Source organism: Urocampus carinirostris, chromosome 16 (genome assembly GCF_059441175.1).
Source record: "Urocampus carinirostris isolate Australia breed hairy pipefish chromosome 16, RoL_Ucar_1.0, whole genome shotgun sequence".
Lineage (NCBI taxonomy): Eukaryota > Metazoa > Chordata > Actinopteri > Syngnathiformes > Syngnathidae > Urocampus > Urocampus carinirostris.
This window is the reverse complement of record NC_142364.1, coordinates 28,750,550-28,769,171: the sequence shown is the minus strand read 5'-3', so window position 1 is coordinate 28,769,171 and position 18,622 is coordinate 28,750,550. Positions and strand designations below refer to the sequence as shown.

The 18,622-nt window shown below is 39.5% G+C and overlaps 2 protein-coding genes across 4 annotated transcripts in view; both read right to left on the bottom strand.

Moving 5' to 3' along the window:
* arrdc1b (arrestin domain containing 1b) overlaps positions 1–10,312 on the bottom strand; it is a 40,079-nt gene extending 29,767 nt beyond the window's left edge. For all 3 annotated transcript variants that reach the window (XM_088319779.1, XM_088319781.1, XM_088319780.1), the window contains exon 1: positions 10,120–10,312. In XM_088319779.1, coding sequence (XP_088175905.1) covers positions 10,120–10,237 — 118 coding nt within the window. In that variant the 5' untranslated portion in view covers positions 10,238–10,312. The remainder of the gene's footprint in view (positions 1–10,119) is intronic.
* Positions 979–3,116, bottom strand: LOC148350987 (general transcription factor II-I repeat domain-containing protein 2A-like). The gene is made up of 2 exons (XM_088319967.1): positions 2,592–3,116; positions 979–2,429 (listed from the first exon to the last, which is right to left on the bottom strand). Exons 1-2 carry the CDS (start codon positions 2,824–2,826, stop codon positions 979–981), a joined length of 1,686 nt encoding a protein of 561 aa, XP_088176093.1. The 5' UTR covers positions 2,827–3,116.
* Positions 10,313–18,622: the final 8,310 nt, after the last annotated feature.

The following is an 18,622-nucleotide window of genomic DNA, read 5'->3' as shown; positions in this document are numbered from 1 at the left end:
TCAAAAGTGTGAATATTTTAATTAATTGAATCCGTCAAATTATTAATTTTTGCTTATTTTTCTGTTCAACCCAATTTTTTTACAGTATCGATATAATGCCAGTATTGACATAAACAATTTTTACATTTGTAGCTTTGCAGGACTCAGTATTCATAAAAATGCCCTTAAACTACCAATAAATGCTAATTAACTAGTGTATAAGTTGCTTGTGGGAGCAATGTCAGTCATGTGGTAATAGGCATGTGCAAAATACACTTACATGGAGTTAATTTACTCCACCCACAACACAAGGCAGGGCTAAAAGCGGCATCTTCACACATTATCTGACATGGAACAAACGGCGAAGGAAATCTGTCTAGGGCAGGGGTCACCAACCTTTTTGAAACTGAGAGCTACTTCACGGTTACTGAATCATACGAAGGGCTACCAGTTTGATACGCTCTTCTGAAATAACAAATTTGCTCAGTTTGCCTTTAGTTATACATTATTTATAATGATTAGTAATACTCACCTATGTAAAGACACTGATCATGTTAATGATTTCTAACAATGATTATCAAAAATGACAACAAGGTGGGAAACAGATATCAATATTCAACACTTTATCTCTATTAATCACAGTATTTGTTACATTTTCAGATGATCACTTACATCACTACATTTTAGCAAAAAATATCCCATTTGCACAAGCCACTGACATGCCCTGTTAACAAATCATGAACTATGTTGCAACATGTTTCAAAAAGTTAACAATTATGTAATGTTAAACAAAATCAACTTACATATTTTTAAATATGTAATACATTTTTTATTTCACATTTTGAACTAATGGCCAAGTCTGTGTTATGTTTAACAAAATTATAACTTTTAAATGTCATGAACACACTTTTAAATTGAACACAATTCTTCAATATTTTAATTCAACTTTGCCATGGCACTACCATGTTGTCACTGACTACATCTGGTATCCGTCCTTGGTTAGTGGGAAGACTGGCATTGCATGCTGTTCACCAGTGTGTTGTAATCTGGTGTGTAACTTGACACTGCAACTGTGAGTGAGTCTCTCAGATGTGCATCAGTGAGGCGTGTTCTGTTTTTGTTTTTGATGAAGTTCATGTCAGAAAATGCTGATTCACAGAGATAGGTTGAGCCAAACAGGCTGGCAACCTTCATGGCTGCTGTGCATACTCCACTGTACTTCTCTGTGTCAACAAGGCGCCAAAAGTTTGGTGCAGCCTGGTAGGCTTTGAGATGGAGATCATTTTGCAATGTTATAATTTCAATCTCCACCTGTCCAGCATCCAAGTTGAACGTTGCACTTAACTGCTCAGCAAAGCATGTTGTGTCCCCATTCATGAAAGGGTTGGAAATGAAGAACACACATGGTTCAAGCTGATGAAGGTCACAAAACCTATTCTCAAACTCTTGCCCAAGTCTGTTTATTACTTCAATGTACTTTTCTGCCACTTTTTCAAATGTCTCAGATGCAGAAGCATTGTCTTTCAGCACTGACTGCACAGAGGGAAAGTGCAGAACTTTTTTTCTCTGTAAATCTGCAGAGAATGCATTCATTTTGGCTTTAAATGCATTTAAAGCACTTATCATATCGACAACAGTCTTACCTTTGCCTTGCAGCTGGCAGTTCAGGAGGTTTAATTTCCCAGTAATGTCCACCAAAAATGCAAGGTCAAGTGTCCACTCTGTGTCCTCTAGCAGTGAGACATCTTCGCCTTTGGACTGCATGAACTCTTTGATTTCACGCAAAAGAGACAAAAAACGATGCAAAACTCGTCCTCTGCTGAGCCATCTGATTTCTGTGTGTAGCAGTAGGTCCCCATATTCTGCTGACATCTCCTCTAATAGTACCTTGAAAATCCTGTGCTGCTTTGCTTTGGAGCGGATGTTGTTTATGATTTTCACAACGGGAGTCATCACGTGCCCAAAGCCGATCACTTTCGCACACAACGCCTGCTGGTGAATGATGCAATGGTAATGCAGAAATTTGGGGAAGTCTGGGTCACGTTTACAGTGAGCGATGAAACCTGTCTGTCGGCCGACCATAGCAGGAGCCCCGTCTGTTGTCACCGCTACCAGCTTTTCCAATGGCACCTTTTTCTGCACGAAAAACTCCTTCACCGTGTTATAAATGTCAACTCCTCTCGTAGTTGTCTTTAAGGGCAGTAGTGTCAGGAGTTCTTCTTTTGTGGAGAAATCATTAAACACCATCCGGATAAAAACCAATAACTGCGCTGTACTGCTGCTGTCCACGGACTCATCGCACTGGAGGCTAAACCACTTGCACTTCGCCAGATCCTGCTCCAACTGATCGACCAAGTTACTGGACATAGCTGATACTCGTCTTGCCATCGTAGATGCCCCCAGTTGGACGTCGGAAAGAGTGGAGATTAGGTCGCTTCCATTTTTCTCGTCTTTAAATACAGTGTTAGCAATTAATAACATCGCTTCTTTGACAACTTCTCCATCTGTAAATGCCTTTTTTTTCTTGATCAGAAAATGTGTAGCTCTAAACGAGGCTTCGGTTGCTTTTTGTGAGTTTTTGGCCGGCCTCGTAAAAAAAGACTGTTGCTTACCCAGAGCGGTCTTTAGCTCACGGGCTTTTTCTGCCCGTAGGGCGCTTGCAGGTGGATATTTATCATGGTAGCTTTTGTGACACGTATTGAAATGTCTCTCCACATTGTGCCGTTTTGCTGTCGCCACGGTCGTCCCGCAAATCAGACACACGCAGGTTTCTTTTACAGTCGTAAAAAAGAACTCCTCTTCCCATTCACTGTGAAAGAGATACGTTTTCTTTCTTTTTTCTGCCATGTTTTTGGGGTACGAAAGTGCATACAGCGCCCGCTAGCTTACTCTCCACATCCCACAAGCTCTACTTTACTGCCCATAGGTAAATATTGTGCGCGTTAACCTTAAAGTATTTTTAAGATAGTATTTTTTAAATCTATATACATACAAGTGTGATTAAAAAAATAATAGCAACAGAACAAAATTAATTTTTAGACGCAGCTCTCTATGAGATGTGCTATTTTTGGAACAGGCCCGCGGGCGACTCATGTGGTCCTTGCGGGCGACCGGGTGCCCGCGGGCACCGTGTTGGTGACACCTGGTCTAGGGTAACATGTTGCTGTCTGGCACGTCAACTTAGGCGATGTGAGTGATGGTGTGATAAGGGACGTTGACTCTTAGTAATACAAAAAAAGACAACAAATATTGAAGTCACATTCCTAATTTGTGAATGAAGTAAAATACTTGTGAAAAAAATATCACTTTTCATGTGTTCAAAAGAATTGATCCTTAAATTCATAACATTTTAGACACATTGCCATTCGACGTTTATTTTGATTCCAACACCAGATAGGTGTTTTGAATACAAAAGAAAAACAGGTTTCAAAGCCGTCGCCAGTACAAAAAAATGGACATTATCTTTCAGAATGTGGTAAGTCAACTGACTGAAGCATAACAGCTGATAAAAGAGTACAGACGCTCCCCTACTTACAAATGAGAAACGTTCCGAACATTCGCAAGTTGAAATTGTTCGTAAGTTGCTTCAGTGCTATATGTTGTGTGGAATGTATTTTTAAGGTTTGTATAAGTAACCTGTATTGTTTTGTACTGAAAAATAAACATTTAATAAAATAATATACTCTACAACGATAAATAAAGTGAGGTTTAACTTACTTTTAGAAGATGGGCTTCAAGAGTTAGGCTCCTCAGTGGTAGAAAGTGGACGAAAAAAGCGATCCAACCATTTTCTCAACTGCATCAAGCTTCCTTATTCAACGTTTACTACAAATGAAACGGCTCGCATCTTCTTTATACTTTACACCAACCATATTGAATGAATGCAAGAGTTATTAAACAATAAAAATGTCAAAGTTCTTAGCGCGCTCGAGATACAGTACAGTATGTTTAGACGCGAACTGGGAAGAGGAAATCGGATTTCTTCTTCGGAGTGGATGTTGGGTGAGCTCTCACAGTGCCACACGCCGGTAGTGGCGGAAAGAAGCACGACAGTACTGTCCTGTACTCCGAAAAAGTGCACAATACAAAATGTAACCAACAGCAATGTCCGGATATTTTTTTTCGACATCCCAAAAAGAAGGTTCCTAACAAACTTAAACATTTTTGTGGAAAACTCCTTAAATGCTGGTTAACCTAAGTTTGTTCTTATTTGCATAGCAATGCAGTCCGATTGGATTGTAGAGGATTTACAGACAAACACAGCTGTATGCACACACCCAGATGCACGCACAAACACACACACACACACAAAATAAATCCTTGGATGTTTGCATGCAGGGGTTAGAGGTTTATCCCTGGTAAAGTTACATCATAAAACAACTAGCAACCCCTTAAGTATATAATCTGCACATTCTGTTCTACACTAATATAATTTCAGTATATATGTTGAAATGAAGAGGAATGGGTGCTACCAAACTGTACTTGCTCAAGACACACCACAGGGAATGGTGCTCCTACCACTCTCGTGGTTAAGGGATCCAACCAACCAATATGGTAAAAGAGGGCCCCCAAATCATCCTTAAAAAGGAGAGGGGTAAGTGATCTGTTTGTGTAAAATACAGTAAACAAATAGCCTTAGCATTTGATAAAAGTAAAAATCAAATGAAATGCATCTGTAAATAAATTCAACAGAATAACATGAAATTAAAGACAAACTAATACAATTCAGTCTTTTTTTAATTGCCATTATTTACAGGAAAAAAAATAATTTTATTTTAAATTTCAATAGAATACTGACATCTAAATTTAGGTTTAATATTACTTCATAAATAAGCAAAGGGTGGATGGGCATAGTCTCTGCTTATTAAGAGGAGTGAACGGAAATCTTACAACAGCCCTAAATTACTGGCATAGGAGTGAGACTGCTGGTTGTCGGAGTCAAATGATTCATATTTTTTTTAGAGATAGGGAGAGAATGCAGATGATACAAATATTCACTGCTGTGTTGCGGATCATTGGACATGGTCCACTGGCTTGCATGAACCAATGTCTTGAAATATCAGAGGGTCAGGGTTGAACCAACTAGTTGCACTTGAACAATGACATGAATAGCATGCAGTTGACTAATTGACGCCTTGCTGGAATAAACACCTGTTCATCACAGATCACAGAGAAAAATAGCGCTAGTTCCTCAAGTATTTGGTATTTCCTTGGACATAATATTCAAGGGATGGGGTGATAATTATTGGGCCGATAGTTATCAGACTGATAACAGCAAAATATGATAACGGTTTTCAGTTTGTTCCAAAAAAAAAAAGAAGAAAATTACATGCTGATTACTTGGAGCGACACGATGCGATTAATTCAGCTGGCACAACTAGTTGCAAGATTTTAAGCATTTATGTACGTTACCATAATACAGGGGCCTGGAACCTTTTTGATCCAAAGAACCATTAGAGCAAAAATATTTAAGAGTTTTTTTAGGCTGGGAGAGCCACACCATATATTTCAAGACAAAATTCAAGAAACCACCAAAATCTCTCTCCAGACAAAAGCTTATTCTTCAGCGCATTTTATGTCATTGTATGACGTTGGATGATTTGATAATATCTATGAATTAGCAAATAAGCCATAGCCTGTGAGCGTGTGTCCCATATAAATATAAATATACAACTTGTATCCCTCACGCAGATACTTAAGAGAGCTCAATTTGCATGGTCCTTTTGGTCCTAAATAATGGTTTGAAAACAAGGTGCAAGCAAAGTTCTTTTCTAAAAATGTCACAAAATACTTCAAACGAAAAGGAAATCTTCACATTTACCTACAGTGCAGATGGCGCTGGGCAAATGAGCAAGTGTGCGCTCGGGCTGCACGATTTTGAGAAAAATACCTAATTGCGATTTATCAGAGCAGTATTCTAATTTTGATGAGACTTTCCATTCTAAAAGAAATGTGCATTTGCTGTGCTAGTTGTCCTTTTTGTGAGTACTTAATCTACCAAACCATCTAACATACATTCTTCCATGAGTGGAGACGGTAATTAGTTAGGGAGAAAAAGACTAAGGGTATCATATCATAAACAAGTTTTATGAGAAATACTTGAAATAATGACAATATGACAATTGTTGTTTTATTTTTAAAGATTTGGAAGACTAAAAACCCAGTGGGTTCATTTTTTGACCCACTTAAGCATTCAAGGGTTAATACTAGTGACAGGGCCATCAGACTGTTGAGAAGCAAAGGCGTGTCTGTATGATGTCGTCAGTCACGCCTAGACATACTCTTAAATTATAAAATACTAATGTTTAGATTTTCAGATGGTGATCAACTTTGCCCTGGGGCCTCGTAAGGCTTTATGGTATTGTCCCAGCTGTTTTCAAGCTAAAATGACTATGCTACAATAATCTTGCATGTGATTGCAAAGAATGAAATACAATTCACCCAAAAATAAAAACCTACTATTTCTGAGTGTTCTAACTTAAATTTATAATATTAGGGTATTTTCCAAAACCGTGCAGCCCTACTAGACAATATGTGTACATCCCGTTTTGGAGAACCTGTACAATGTTCAGATGTGACATTTTTCACATAATGAACCCCCCCATAATCATATACAGATGTACTTTCTGCGATAGCTAGTAACAATACATACAGATATGTCTTAAATGTGGCACTTTTTTGATCAAAAGTCCACAATTGGATTTTTATTTAGTTAGTGAATAAGTTAAAAAGAAACAAAAACAGCTCTTGCCAACTTTTTTGTTTACAAAAACACTTGAGCCGTAGCCACTTCAACCGTTGTACTGCATGTTTCTCTTCAACAAAAACATACAGATAGGTGCCATAGCAGGTCTCCTCCCACAGCTGCAGTCGGCGGCATGCTAAAAACACAACTCTGAAACACATATAATAGCCGACCAGATAATCCAACATCAAAATACCAGTAATACAACAACAAAACATGAGCAATTTTTAAATAGCATTTTTTTATGAATCTACACAAATGACTTTAAAAGGAAGGCAATCAATATAAATCCTGCCTAATGGTCTTATCATCAATAATACAGTGAGGTTGTAAATTTGGTCTGAGATGTGCCTGGCACACAAAAGCACAAAGGACACAGACACCATAACACGCAATCACAGTCCACCTTCTTTTGTCCTCGGCTACTCATTCCATGAACAGTCTTGTTTTTGGAAGTGATATGAAAAGGTCCAGTGTTATGAGGGCTTGCTCCCTCTTAGCACTTATTAAGGTCTAATTTCATCTCTCTTTGAACGGTCTTACTTGTCCTCCTTTCATGTCACTGAATGAGTAACCCGGGGTAATTCCAAGGGAAGACAGTTTTCTAAAGTAACATCTGTCTTAATAACCGTCCGGCTGTGAAAAGTGCAGACAAAACAGGGATATAAGAGCAGTTTTCCTGGCTCAGCTTGATTTAAGCATTCTTGGCTATTGAATAGTCATGGTGAAGTGGCGCACTAATGCAAAATGCAGACTCAGCAATTACACTACATTAATTCTGAAACCTGAAATGTAGTGCGGTGTTGCTTAACTAAAATACCTTGGCGAACAGACCAGAGGATTTTAGGAGGTGGTTTAGGCATTTCCTAAGAATAACTGCAAGTGAATAGAAATATACTGTTGTCATTAAGTAGTCTTTTAATAAATACACACGTTTGCATATTATTAATAATCAGTATTGTATTTTGTTGGGATGTTGAATTGCCGAGTTTCCAATATCATTAACTGTATGATACTTTCAAATGTCACACCAATAGATTTATTGTTTACTTGAATTGGTAAGTACTGATACTAGGTAATGTTATCTAGTTAATAAGTGGCTCTATCTCATTGCAACACTATTCTGTAATATTCTTATTTTTTGATAAGGGACTAGAAACAACTGAATCTTGGAAACAAGTATTATCCGTATACAATTACAAGGAAAAATGCTAAAGTAATGATTTTTTAATTTATTTAGGAGGAAATTCTATGTCTCAAATCTACCAATCCTATTTGTAGTTGTTTCACTATCTCCTCAAGAGTGGGGTTCTTGTAATGGTGATGAAAATGATTTACAAATGGGATTGTTTCAGTTTTCAATTCAATCTGAATAATATCTGAGGAAAAAAACATGCACACACTAAAAGTCAATATAATAAATAATAATAATTATTGTGAAATGAATTTTTGGGCTTTAAACACCCTTATTCTGAGAATCTGTAAGACCTCTATAATTGATTAATGAGGCATCTCCCTCAAGGAATTAAAGCCCGATGCTAAACAGGGAAATCTTTCACTCTAGGCGCTAAAACAAATGAACAACAAGAGATTTGGCAATAAAGTAATCATGTTTTTTTTCATCGTTCTATGGATTCCAGATTTCATACTGAGTGTTGTGTCTAAGAAAAAGCATTGGGCTTCCTTTAGTTAGACAATCTTCCTAGTTTCTGGAAATTTGTCAACAACCATCACTCATTTTAGGTGGTTATCTTATGTGCAAATTATCTATAAATATCATGTATAATGCTAATTGGGTAAACACACAGAAACAGAACAAAGTGAAAAGAAAAACAAACAAAATTACAGGCCATGGTGTCTCATGCTGTTAATAAGCAGGTAGGGAGTTTTAACCTTGCACACTTACTCCTGTCCACTGACACCTGCCATTTACAGACACCCAAAAAGAGACTATACATTCATTTCATACTGTGTTTTATGTTTTTAAAAAGGGTAGCATGACCATGTTGGTCCTTAGGGTAGTGTATTTTTACTTACTGGTGGAGGAAAGACGATCAGGAAGATTTAGTTTGAACACAGATAGAAATTTTAGTTTTGTCCAAGGACAAAGAAAGCTATTGCTTCAATTTATAGGCATGAATAAAACAGACAATACATCATACTTGGTAGGTAACCCAGAACATACAATCAGAAAGTGAGTCATTATGACTACCCTTATCCATCTTGGATCTGACAGTCTACAGTCAGGATTAGTCATGAGCAAAAGACAGACAGTTATTACAACTTGCACATGGTCACTGAAAGGGAATTGGTTCAACATTGCGAACATTAAAGTGTGTGAAACGCTCCATGAATGATCACTGTTCATGACTTTTGCAAGATGTTGACATCCTGTGTGAAGTAATTGTTGTTCAAACGGTATTGGATACAAAAGTTTAGGACCAACATTAAATACATGATTTTACTAGAAATAATTTTACCAGGCTCTGGTTACTTATACCAGTTTTTTTCTAAAGTATCGGTAGTCAGGATAATAGCAGATACCAGCATCTGCTGCCATGTATTGACCTTTTTTAAAAAACAAACCTGAAATTAAAGGAATTGGTAAATTGTCATTAAATACATGCAATGTTGAAGAAAATGTTGTTTCTCTTTTTTAAGAGTCAGAATAATGTGGTATACAACATCCCTGATTTTTACCATTTTGATCTATATCCCAGGTATAAGGCTGTCAACAAACAATAATGAGGAGTACAAACATCTTAACATTTATAGACATCACGAGACATTTTTAAATATTGTGTTGAAACACAATTTGTGAATTCGTGTAAGTAGTCTCTTTTAAAAAGATAAAAAAAAAACTTTGTGTCCTCGATTATCACAGAATATCCCCAAGGATTAATGCCAAACAATGGACCTATTGTTCATTTCAAGGACAACTCCACGCTATCAATTTCAACTCCATCAATTCCAGTTGACCTCAATCCAATATAACTCTTCACATTTCTAGCACAAAAAGCATGGTTTCAAATGCACATTCCGTGCTAGCCATCTCATCGTGCAGTATGCTCACCAGGACTGTTAGTCTGAATAGCACAGCCAAACAAGTTAGTTGTGTTATCTATTACAACAAGTGACTACAAGCAGGATGTAGTGTAGGATGCACTTTTTTACAAGTCTTGAGCAACAAAAACTAGCGGATTGTTATGAAGACGGAAACAAACACAACGAATATTAAAGAACATAACGTCGAAATATTCATTTAGTCATATCTTACTCGTACTAAACTGTTGTGTATTTGTCCACTTTTCCGTCAACAAAAAGTAAAGTTTGCACACAAAGCGCTTGCCTTGGTTACACTATCCCATTTAGCAACACGTTTAAGCGGAAAATACCTTTGTATTGCAGAGAATTGCTGATCCGTATTTTGACGGTTCCACCGATAGTCTCCCCAGGACTATAAACCACCTTGTTGTTGGCGAAAGTGATATCAAATTCTTGGAGTTTCCCCATAGCAGCGCTCCGCTACTTCACTCGACGCTTGACTCTCACCTGCTGCCTGCAGAGAGGAGAAGTGACGTCACTGAACGCCGGTGCGTCGTCGGTCATGGGAGGGACAATCTCACTTCTCATTCAAATAATGAGCTTCTAATTCAGTGTTTCTTAAAGGTAATCCCAAATGTTTAGACTTGCGAAGTATAAGTAAATAGAACATGTATTTTACATAAAATATTTTTATAATTCATTGGTTTGTATTCCATTAGGATGGGGAGAGACTGGGAATGTTAGTATTGATAAATGGTCTGAATTTATATATAGCGCTTTTCAAGTCAATGACCTCCCAAAGCGCTTTACAATGTGCTTCACACTTAACCATTCACACACACACTCACACACCAATAGCGGCCGTGCAGCCATGCAAGGCGCCGACCTGCTCATTGGGGGCATTAGGGATTCAGTGTCTTGCCCAAGGACACTTCAACCTCTCGATCCCAAGACGAGCGCTCTAACTCCTGAGCTAATGCCGCCCATCACATCCAATGCATGGTAGTATTGATCCATTCAGATGTGATGCTTTTTGCTTGGAAATATCATGATCATTGAATAAATTGAACCTTCCCTCTTGTCTTGGTTTATCTTTACGATATACACTCTACAGAGGTGTTAAGCACAACATTTTTAATTAAATAACAACAATTTGAACTTCAACAATATGAAAAAAAAGTATATAAATAATCCATAATGTAAGACTGAGCGAGATACTCTAATATTTCTATTGCGACCATTTCAGAACAAAAGCAAAAACAGTCAAATAAAAAAAAAAACGCAATACAACGAAAACACAGATATAACAATATCGACATGTCAACCAGACCTTCCATTGCACAATATTTTGAAAATAAAGTCAGAAAGTAAATAATAGTCAATAGTGTAAATAAAACAAACACCTTTAACAGTGTAAAAGATAAAATACTACTACATCAGAGCAGGGTCAAGAGAGTCAATTTAGAATAAAAAAATCTATGTAACAACAAGCCCTTTTGGCTCTGTTGCCATAGTGGCAACTTGGTTTAAAAAAATATGACACCTGGCATTGTCCTTTTCTGTTGTTAAAAAAAAAGTCCACGACACACTGCGCCTGCCATTTGCCTCTGTCATATTTAGCTTGTGACGAGGATGTGCTCATATATTTGGCCCTCTCCTCTACCTGGTAGGCAAGATGCAGCAGCAGACCTGGTAGCGAGAGGTGCTAAAGGTGTGCCTGTCAGTCATACAAAAAGGCATAATCTTAGAGTGGCCGAGGGTGCCAAGTGGGAGAGAGGCCTTCGCTATCTAAATATAGAAGCGGCGGTTTGAGGAAACTGGTAGAGTGGTGAACCCAGCATAATAGTGTTCGATCTGAGTACTTGCTTAGTATCTGTCACGAGACGTGGTGGCGTGGAAGGGGTGACCGGACCAGAACGGAGGCAGGAAGGGAGAACTCATATGCGTTGACGATCATAAGTTTTATTTAACAAAATAAAAGTCGCCCAATACTCCGGGACCAAAACAGAACAATACAGAGTTCCTCCGGCACAAACTCAACAGGACAAGGCATAACAGACGGAAAATATTTTAACCTAAAACAGGACAAGGCATAACAGACCTGGGATTGTGTAATGAGCCAGCCCCCGCCAAACCCAAAATCCAGCCTTAAATAGCAGACCAGCAATCAGCTGATCTGCTGCAGCTGAGTTCGGGGGCGCGGCAGACTGGTAGCCATGGCGACCGTGACAGAGCCCCCCCTTTAAGGGACAGCTCCCGAGGTCCCCAAAAAAGGAAATAAAAAATAAAATACTACCTCACGCCCCGGAATAGTTCGACGCTCGGCAGGATTGGGGGGGGGGGGGGGGGGGGCGGCAGGCAAACTGGACCGGCAAACACGAGGACAGACAGGGAATCAGAACCGGCAAACACAGAGGACAGACAGGGAATCAGAACCGGCAAACACAGAGGACAGACAGGGAATCAGAACCGGCAAACACAGAGGACAGGCAGGGATTCAGAACCGGCAAACACAGAGGACAGTCAAAATTGGCAAAAACAGGCGAGAGTCAAAATCAGGACCGGCAAAACAGGAAAGAGTCAAAATCAGGACCAGCAAAACAGGAGAGAGTCAAAATCAGAACCGGCAAAACAGGAGAGAGTCAAAATCAGAACCGGCAAAACAGGAGAGAGTCAAAATCAGAACCGGCAAAACAGGAGCAGCGGAGTCGGACTGGCAGGCAGCGGAGTCAGCCCGGCAGGCAGCGGAGTCGGAGTCGGCCCGGCAGGCAGCGGAGTCGGAGTCGGCCCGGCAAGCAGCGGAGTCGGAGTCGGCTCGGCAGGCAGCGGAGTCGGAGTCGGACTGGCACGCAGGGGAGACTGAATAGCAGGCAATCGGCACGGGAGTCGGGCAGGCAGGCATGAGAGTCGAACAGGCAGGCGTCAATTCCTCCCGGGACCCCATTCGAGGCACAGCAATGGCCACGACGGGCGGGGCCGTGGTTCGAACGGGCAGGGAGTCGAAGTCGGACTCAGTGGGCGCTTGCCAAGCTGCGTTCTCCATGTCTCCCCAAATCGTGCTGGGATCGTTCGCTGAGTTCTTGTCGTGGCTGGCTCATTCTGTCACGAGCCGAGGTGGCGTGGAAGGGGTGACCGGACCAGAACGGAGGCAGGAGGCAGGAAGGGAGAACTCATATGCGTTGACGATCATAAGTTTTATTTAACAAAATAAAAGTCGCCCAATACTCCGGGACCAAAACAGAACAATACAGAGTTCCTCCGGCACAAACTCAACAGGACAAGGCATAACAGACGGAAAATATTTTAACCTAAAACAGGACAAGGCATAACAGACCTGGGATTGTGTAATGAGCCAGCCCCCGCCAAACCCAAAATCCAGCCTTAAATAGCAGACCAGCAATCAGCTCATCTGCTGCAGCTGAGTTCGGGGGCGCGGCAGACTGGTAGCCATGGCGACCGTGACAGTATCGATAATGTCAATATTTAGAATGATCTACGCACTCCTAATTGCAATAATTTTCCGAAAATGCATTTTAAAGACATGTCTTGTCTTCATTACCCTGAGTTGTGACATCATCAGATAAACACCAGCACCCTAGCAAGCCAGTTTTACGTGTTAACTAGTCGCAGAGGTTACCAGTGTTTTAAGCAAAGTTTTGGCAGTTTTTGTGGAGAATGCCTACGTGTTGTGTCGGAGGTGGATGCAGTAATGGTGGAACAAAGGGCGAGTAGCCCAAAAAAGGCCAACTGGGATAAAAATACATTGGGAGTTAACAGAGACCGATTAACGAAAGGCGGCCGCAGTTTCGGCGGAGAAACGCGAGGCTGGCTTAGTAAACAGCAAGGCTAACCAGACACCAACAACGAAAAAGGACAACAGCTACAGCGACTAATGCGAAACTGGCTGGGAATAAACAAACTAAGGCACATGGCAAAACCGGCTTTAATGGCAGGCAAGACAATTAAAAAACACGCGGTGAGCAGCCCGGCTAACCAGGAACCGACAACAAAAAGCGGCAAAGGATATGGTGATAAATGCGCATGAAAACCTGTGCTAAGGCCAGGCTAGCTGGCCAAACAACACACGGTGGGCATCCAAGGAGTGCCAACCAGGAGCAGACATAACAGAAATGCCCTCAACAGCCCTGAAGCTAACAGGGAGCTAGCTGGAAAAAAATTATACCAACCACGAAACACGATGTAAAAAACACAATCAAAAGTTGCAATCGCCTACCGAAAACATTTTAATCTAATCTAATAAAAAAGGAACTCCTTGAGAAGTTTCCGAACAATATGAACCAGTCTAAACTCTTTCACATGCAAATAAGCAAAAGATTAATAAAAGTAGAATTGGGACCTCTTCCCTTCCAAAAGTTTAAAAAGTGGAATGGGTTATTAAAATACTGAAATTAAAAAGTTTTGTTTCATTATCATTATTTTTATTATTGTTATTATTACTACTAGTGTTTGTTTTTGCTATTATTATGGAATTTAAGATACCACACTTTCATATTGAAAACCAATACTAATACTTAACTCTGAGGGGGTCATCAAGTGGCACCAGGTACAAAAACAACTAGTACATATTTGGTTTTGTTTTGTTTTTTTAAAGAAACACCTTTGAATTCGAGCATATATGTCTCTCCCATACCCGTTGCTATGGGTGGGCCAAAAGCCCACCGCCTTTATGCCGCCCTTCTTTGCAAATCATGGTGGAAAATAAGTATTTGGTCAATACCAGATGTACCCTTGATGTAACCTTACAGAAATAATAATGTGTCAATAATTAAATGCTTTATAAACTTTCATGTTGTGTTAGGTGTTGGCCCCACTAATCTTTGTTAGCGGGTCATTTTTGACGAGGGGCTAAATCAATCCTGACCACCAAAATAAAGGAGTATTGGTCAATATAGCGAATAGTACTTTTTTTTCAAACATATTATGCATCCATAACCATATATTTCCATTGTAATTTGATTTTATAGCCGCTGAGACACATCATGTCCCTTATTTTTAAGAAGAAAATTAGGTTATGGTAGGTTTTAGATCAGGGGAAGGTGTAATAATAGTCTGTGGTTTGCAATAATCTGTGGTCTGTGCAGCCCTTTGAGACTTTTTGTGATTAAGGGCTATACAAATAAACATGACTTGACTTGACTTAAGTTTGAAATCCATAAATAATTATGTTATCTGATTATGGTTGGTTGAATCCCTAATCGAGAACAATCGAAAATAACACGGGAGCTGCTGGAGTGGCTGCCATTCGTGACGGCGCCGGAAGAAAAGATTCAATTTGAATCATGTACAAACAAACAAACAATTGAATCATGTACAAACAAACAAACAAACAAAATATTCATGTAAGTATCTATCTATCTATCTATCTATCTAAACCACTAAGGTCGTAGGGGCACCATTTCCTGTGGTGTGTCTTGGGCAAGTATAGCCTGGTGGCGCCCATTCTTTGAATATTACTTTTAAAAATAAGTTGATGTCACGACCAGAACAGAAGTAGGACCCAGATGCGTAACGTTACTCACAAGTTTATTGAAATATAGAGGAAAAGCAGTGTCAGCGATCCGGTGCTCGTTGGACGCGGGGTGCAAGCCGCTCACGAGATCAGAACGTGTTCCGAATGCGGAAATGGATCTTTCGGAGCGGGAGATCATAGCGTAGTTAGACGGAAAAGCAGGTCGATAGCCGGGACGGGGGATCAGAACATGGTCGGGGTAAAAAAACGGGTCATAGCGGGAGACAAATGGGGAAATCAGGAACTGACGAGTGGAAAACGGGTGACAAAACGGGACCGACGGGAGTCACAGTCAAAAATGCTTGCCTTGTGAAAACAGAGGTTCGCTGACGGACTTACAACAGGAAAGTGAAAGGACTGAGCTTAAGTAGGATGGGGAACCAATCAGGTAACCAGCAGCAGTTGGCACCAAACAAGTGGGCACAGGTAAGTGTAATGAGTCATCATGACAGTTGAACATATATATATTTTTAAATGTTATGTAGTACATTTATAGTGCTTGGGTCCAATTTTACCTGGATAGATTTGTTACAAAAAAGTGTTTTTTTTTTCAGTAAACAACTTTATATAATTAAAAAAACATACACACAAAAATCACCAAAGTCACAGAACACAATTCCTTTACAAACATTAACTGTATACGATTCTTTTTTTTTTTTTTTTTTTTCCAAATACCAACTTAAACTGATACAGATAATATTTCAAACAAAGATGTCCTGATCATTCCCATGAAATTCCAGCTGTTTTATGTTATGGTATGATACCTGCTATCCGTAGTGATTACCACTCATAAGAGTATCAGGATGAGTATCGGCCTGAAAAAAACTACACAGCTGCATGGAGTCTTAAAGGACCGAGTTTGCCCCGAAGCGCTCAACAAGTAATTCAATCAGTCAGTCAACAAAGGTTGGGCAAATAAAACAGAAAAGAGTTAAAAAATACATTTAAGTAGGTGAGTAAATATTTAGAATTTGCCCTGCGACTGGCCCTTAACCTGTCGATTGTCCCCTGCTTACTCTCCGAAGACAGCTAGGATGGGCTTTAGCACCCCTACGACCCTATAATGGTGATAAGTGGCTGGAAATTGAATGAATAACTAATTAAATAACGAATCACATGTGATATGATTTATATTCACTACTGTGATTAGCTCTATAGCTAAATAGAGACATGACATAAATCCATTTTTAATAACCCATCAGGATTTTAATATTGTTTTAAAGGCCTGAAAGGGGATTTTTCTATGACGACAGACATGTACAATGGTTGCCAAGTTACTCCCTCGTATCCATGGGAATTGGTATGCCGTCCAAGTGTATTCACTCTATTTCTTTTGTCAAAATGGAAACGTGTTCACTCAAGCCCATTCATTCATTAATTAGTCATTGTAAGGAAGTACACCCAAAGGTTATAGAGTTATATGCCAGGAAGTTATGGATATTAACACTCTACGTCACATACACGTAATATAAGGGAGGGGTGAATATATTCCTACTTAAAGAGCGATAACATCTTACCTTTGGTCCTTATCCATCGTAATCAAGACATGTGACCAGTTCCGTAAAGCAACTTGTGACTCTGAACAGGTATTTAAAGCATAAGATTAAAACACTGAAACCAAAGCCGGTAAACACACTCAACAACAAAAGTGTATGTTTGGTCTTGGCTTTGTTAGGGACAGCACGTTTTTTTAAGTGATCATATAATATTGGTGGGGACAGAACAATGTTTGCTCGATATTTGTGGGGACATAGCCCATTTCTTAAGAAATCACATTAGATTTGTGGGAACCGAGAAAAAAAAAGGATTGCTCAATATCGGTGGGGAGTTGGGGACACGTCCCCTTCGTCTGTGTCAAAACATTGCCCTTGCTAAACAATGATGAGGATTTTCAATGCTAACTTTTAAAGAGTTGTTAATAATTTTGGGGAATCCAGGCAGTTATAATTCCAAAGCCCCATTATTGCCTACGTTCAGGTTTAGTTGGGTCATGTACACAAAAGCAGGAAAGCAGTTTTGAAAAAATGAATGAGACTTTTATCTAACTGTAAAATGTGTTGATCTTAAATAATTCATGATTTATCAGTGTCAGGACCAGAACAGAAACAGGACCCAATTGCGTTACGTTTCTCCCAAGTTTTATTGAAGGAAAGAAGAAGGGCTGTGCCCACGACCCGGTGTTCGCTAGGCGCGGGAAGCAAGTCGCTCTTGTAGATTCGGATCCAAACATGGATATGGATCTTCTGTAGCGAGCGATGGCGGTGTCAAGGACGGAAAAACAGGTCGATAGCCGGGACAGGAGCGCAAAAACGTGGTCGGAGTCAGAAACGAGTCGTAAGCCGGGACAGGAGAGCAGACATGGTCGGGATCAAAAACGGGTCGGAAGTCGGGTCGGGAGAGCAGACATGCTCAGGATCAAAAGGGTCGTAGCCAGAGGAAGATAGGAGCAAAAACGGGACAGGTGGGAGTCAGGGTCGAAAAAGGCTTGCCTAGTATTCACTGAGGTTCGCAGATGGACTGACAACGGGACTGACAGGACTGGGTTCAAATACTGATAGGGAGCCAATCAGAAGTGAATCATATCAAATGCGTAGGGGTGCACGCAGCCCTTTGAGACTATTTGTGATTAAGGGCTATACAAATTAAAATGACTTATTAACCCCGAACATTTTTGCACAGCACTCCAGGTTCATTCTAGATGTTTTTTTTCCTCTAGCGATCCGTCAATAAGCTCCTTTTTCCTTGGACTCCGTGTTGTTGACTTTACATTTTTTGAGAACATAAAATATTTAAATAGTTTTTCATTCATCTTTTGGGGGGATTTGTAAGTATTTTAATTTATGTTTCTGGTATTTTTCAGGGATGTGTTTGATGATTAGCCTTTAAGAAAAAACACAATAATAAAAAAAGTTTAATTTATTCTTCTGTTTCAAAATATATCTGTTGTCACACTAAAAGTTAATACTGTATTTTAAATGGAAATGTTGTTGTGTCACGCAGGGATTCCAGACTTTTAAGCTTTGAAGTGAAAATCAGTTAAAAGTTCATTGGAGAGTGAAAAAAATTTATATCATAATTTAGTAGAAAGATATATATTAATTCATTATGTGCTTAATATTACATGGTTATTGGTAATATACTGATCAAAGGGACCCCAAATACCTTTTGCTTTTTGCTTTTTCTCTTGTTCTTCCTTTTCCTGCATTTTTTTCTCTCTTTTATTTCTTTTTTCCCCTTTTCTTTTCTTTTTTCTTCTTTTGTTTTTTTCCCTCCTAGCTTAATTTTCACCTTCTTTCTTTTATAGGTTGTTTATTTTTACCTTT

What these genes read in the sequence shown, in the direction of transcription:
- LOC148350987 (XM_088319967.1), bottom strand. Translation starts at nt 2,826, where the DNA reads ATGGCAGAAAAAAGAAAGAAAACGTATCTCTTTCACAGTGAATGGGAA. An exon ending in TGAGCTAAAGACCGCTCTGG is followed by an intron (nt 2,430 to 2,591) that starts GTAAGCAACAGT and finishes CTGTATTTAAAG; the next exon opens with ACGAGAAAAATGGAAGCGAC.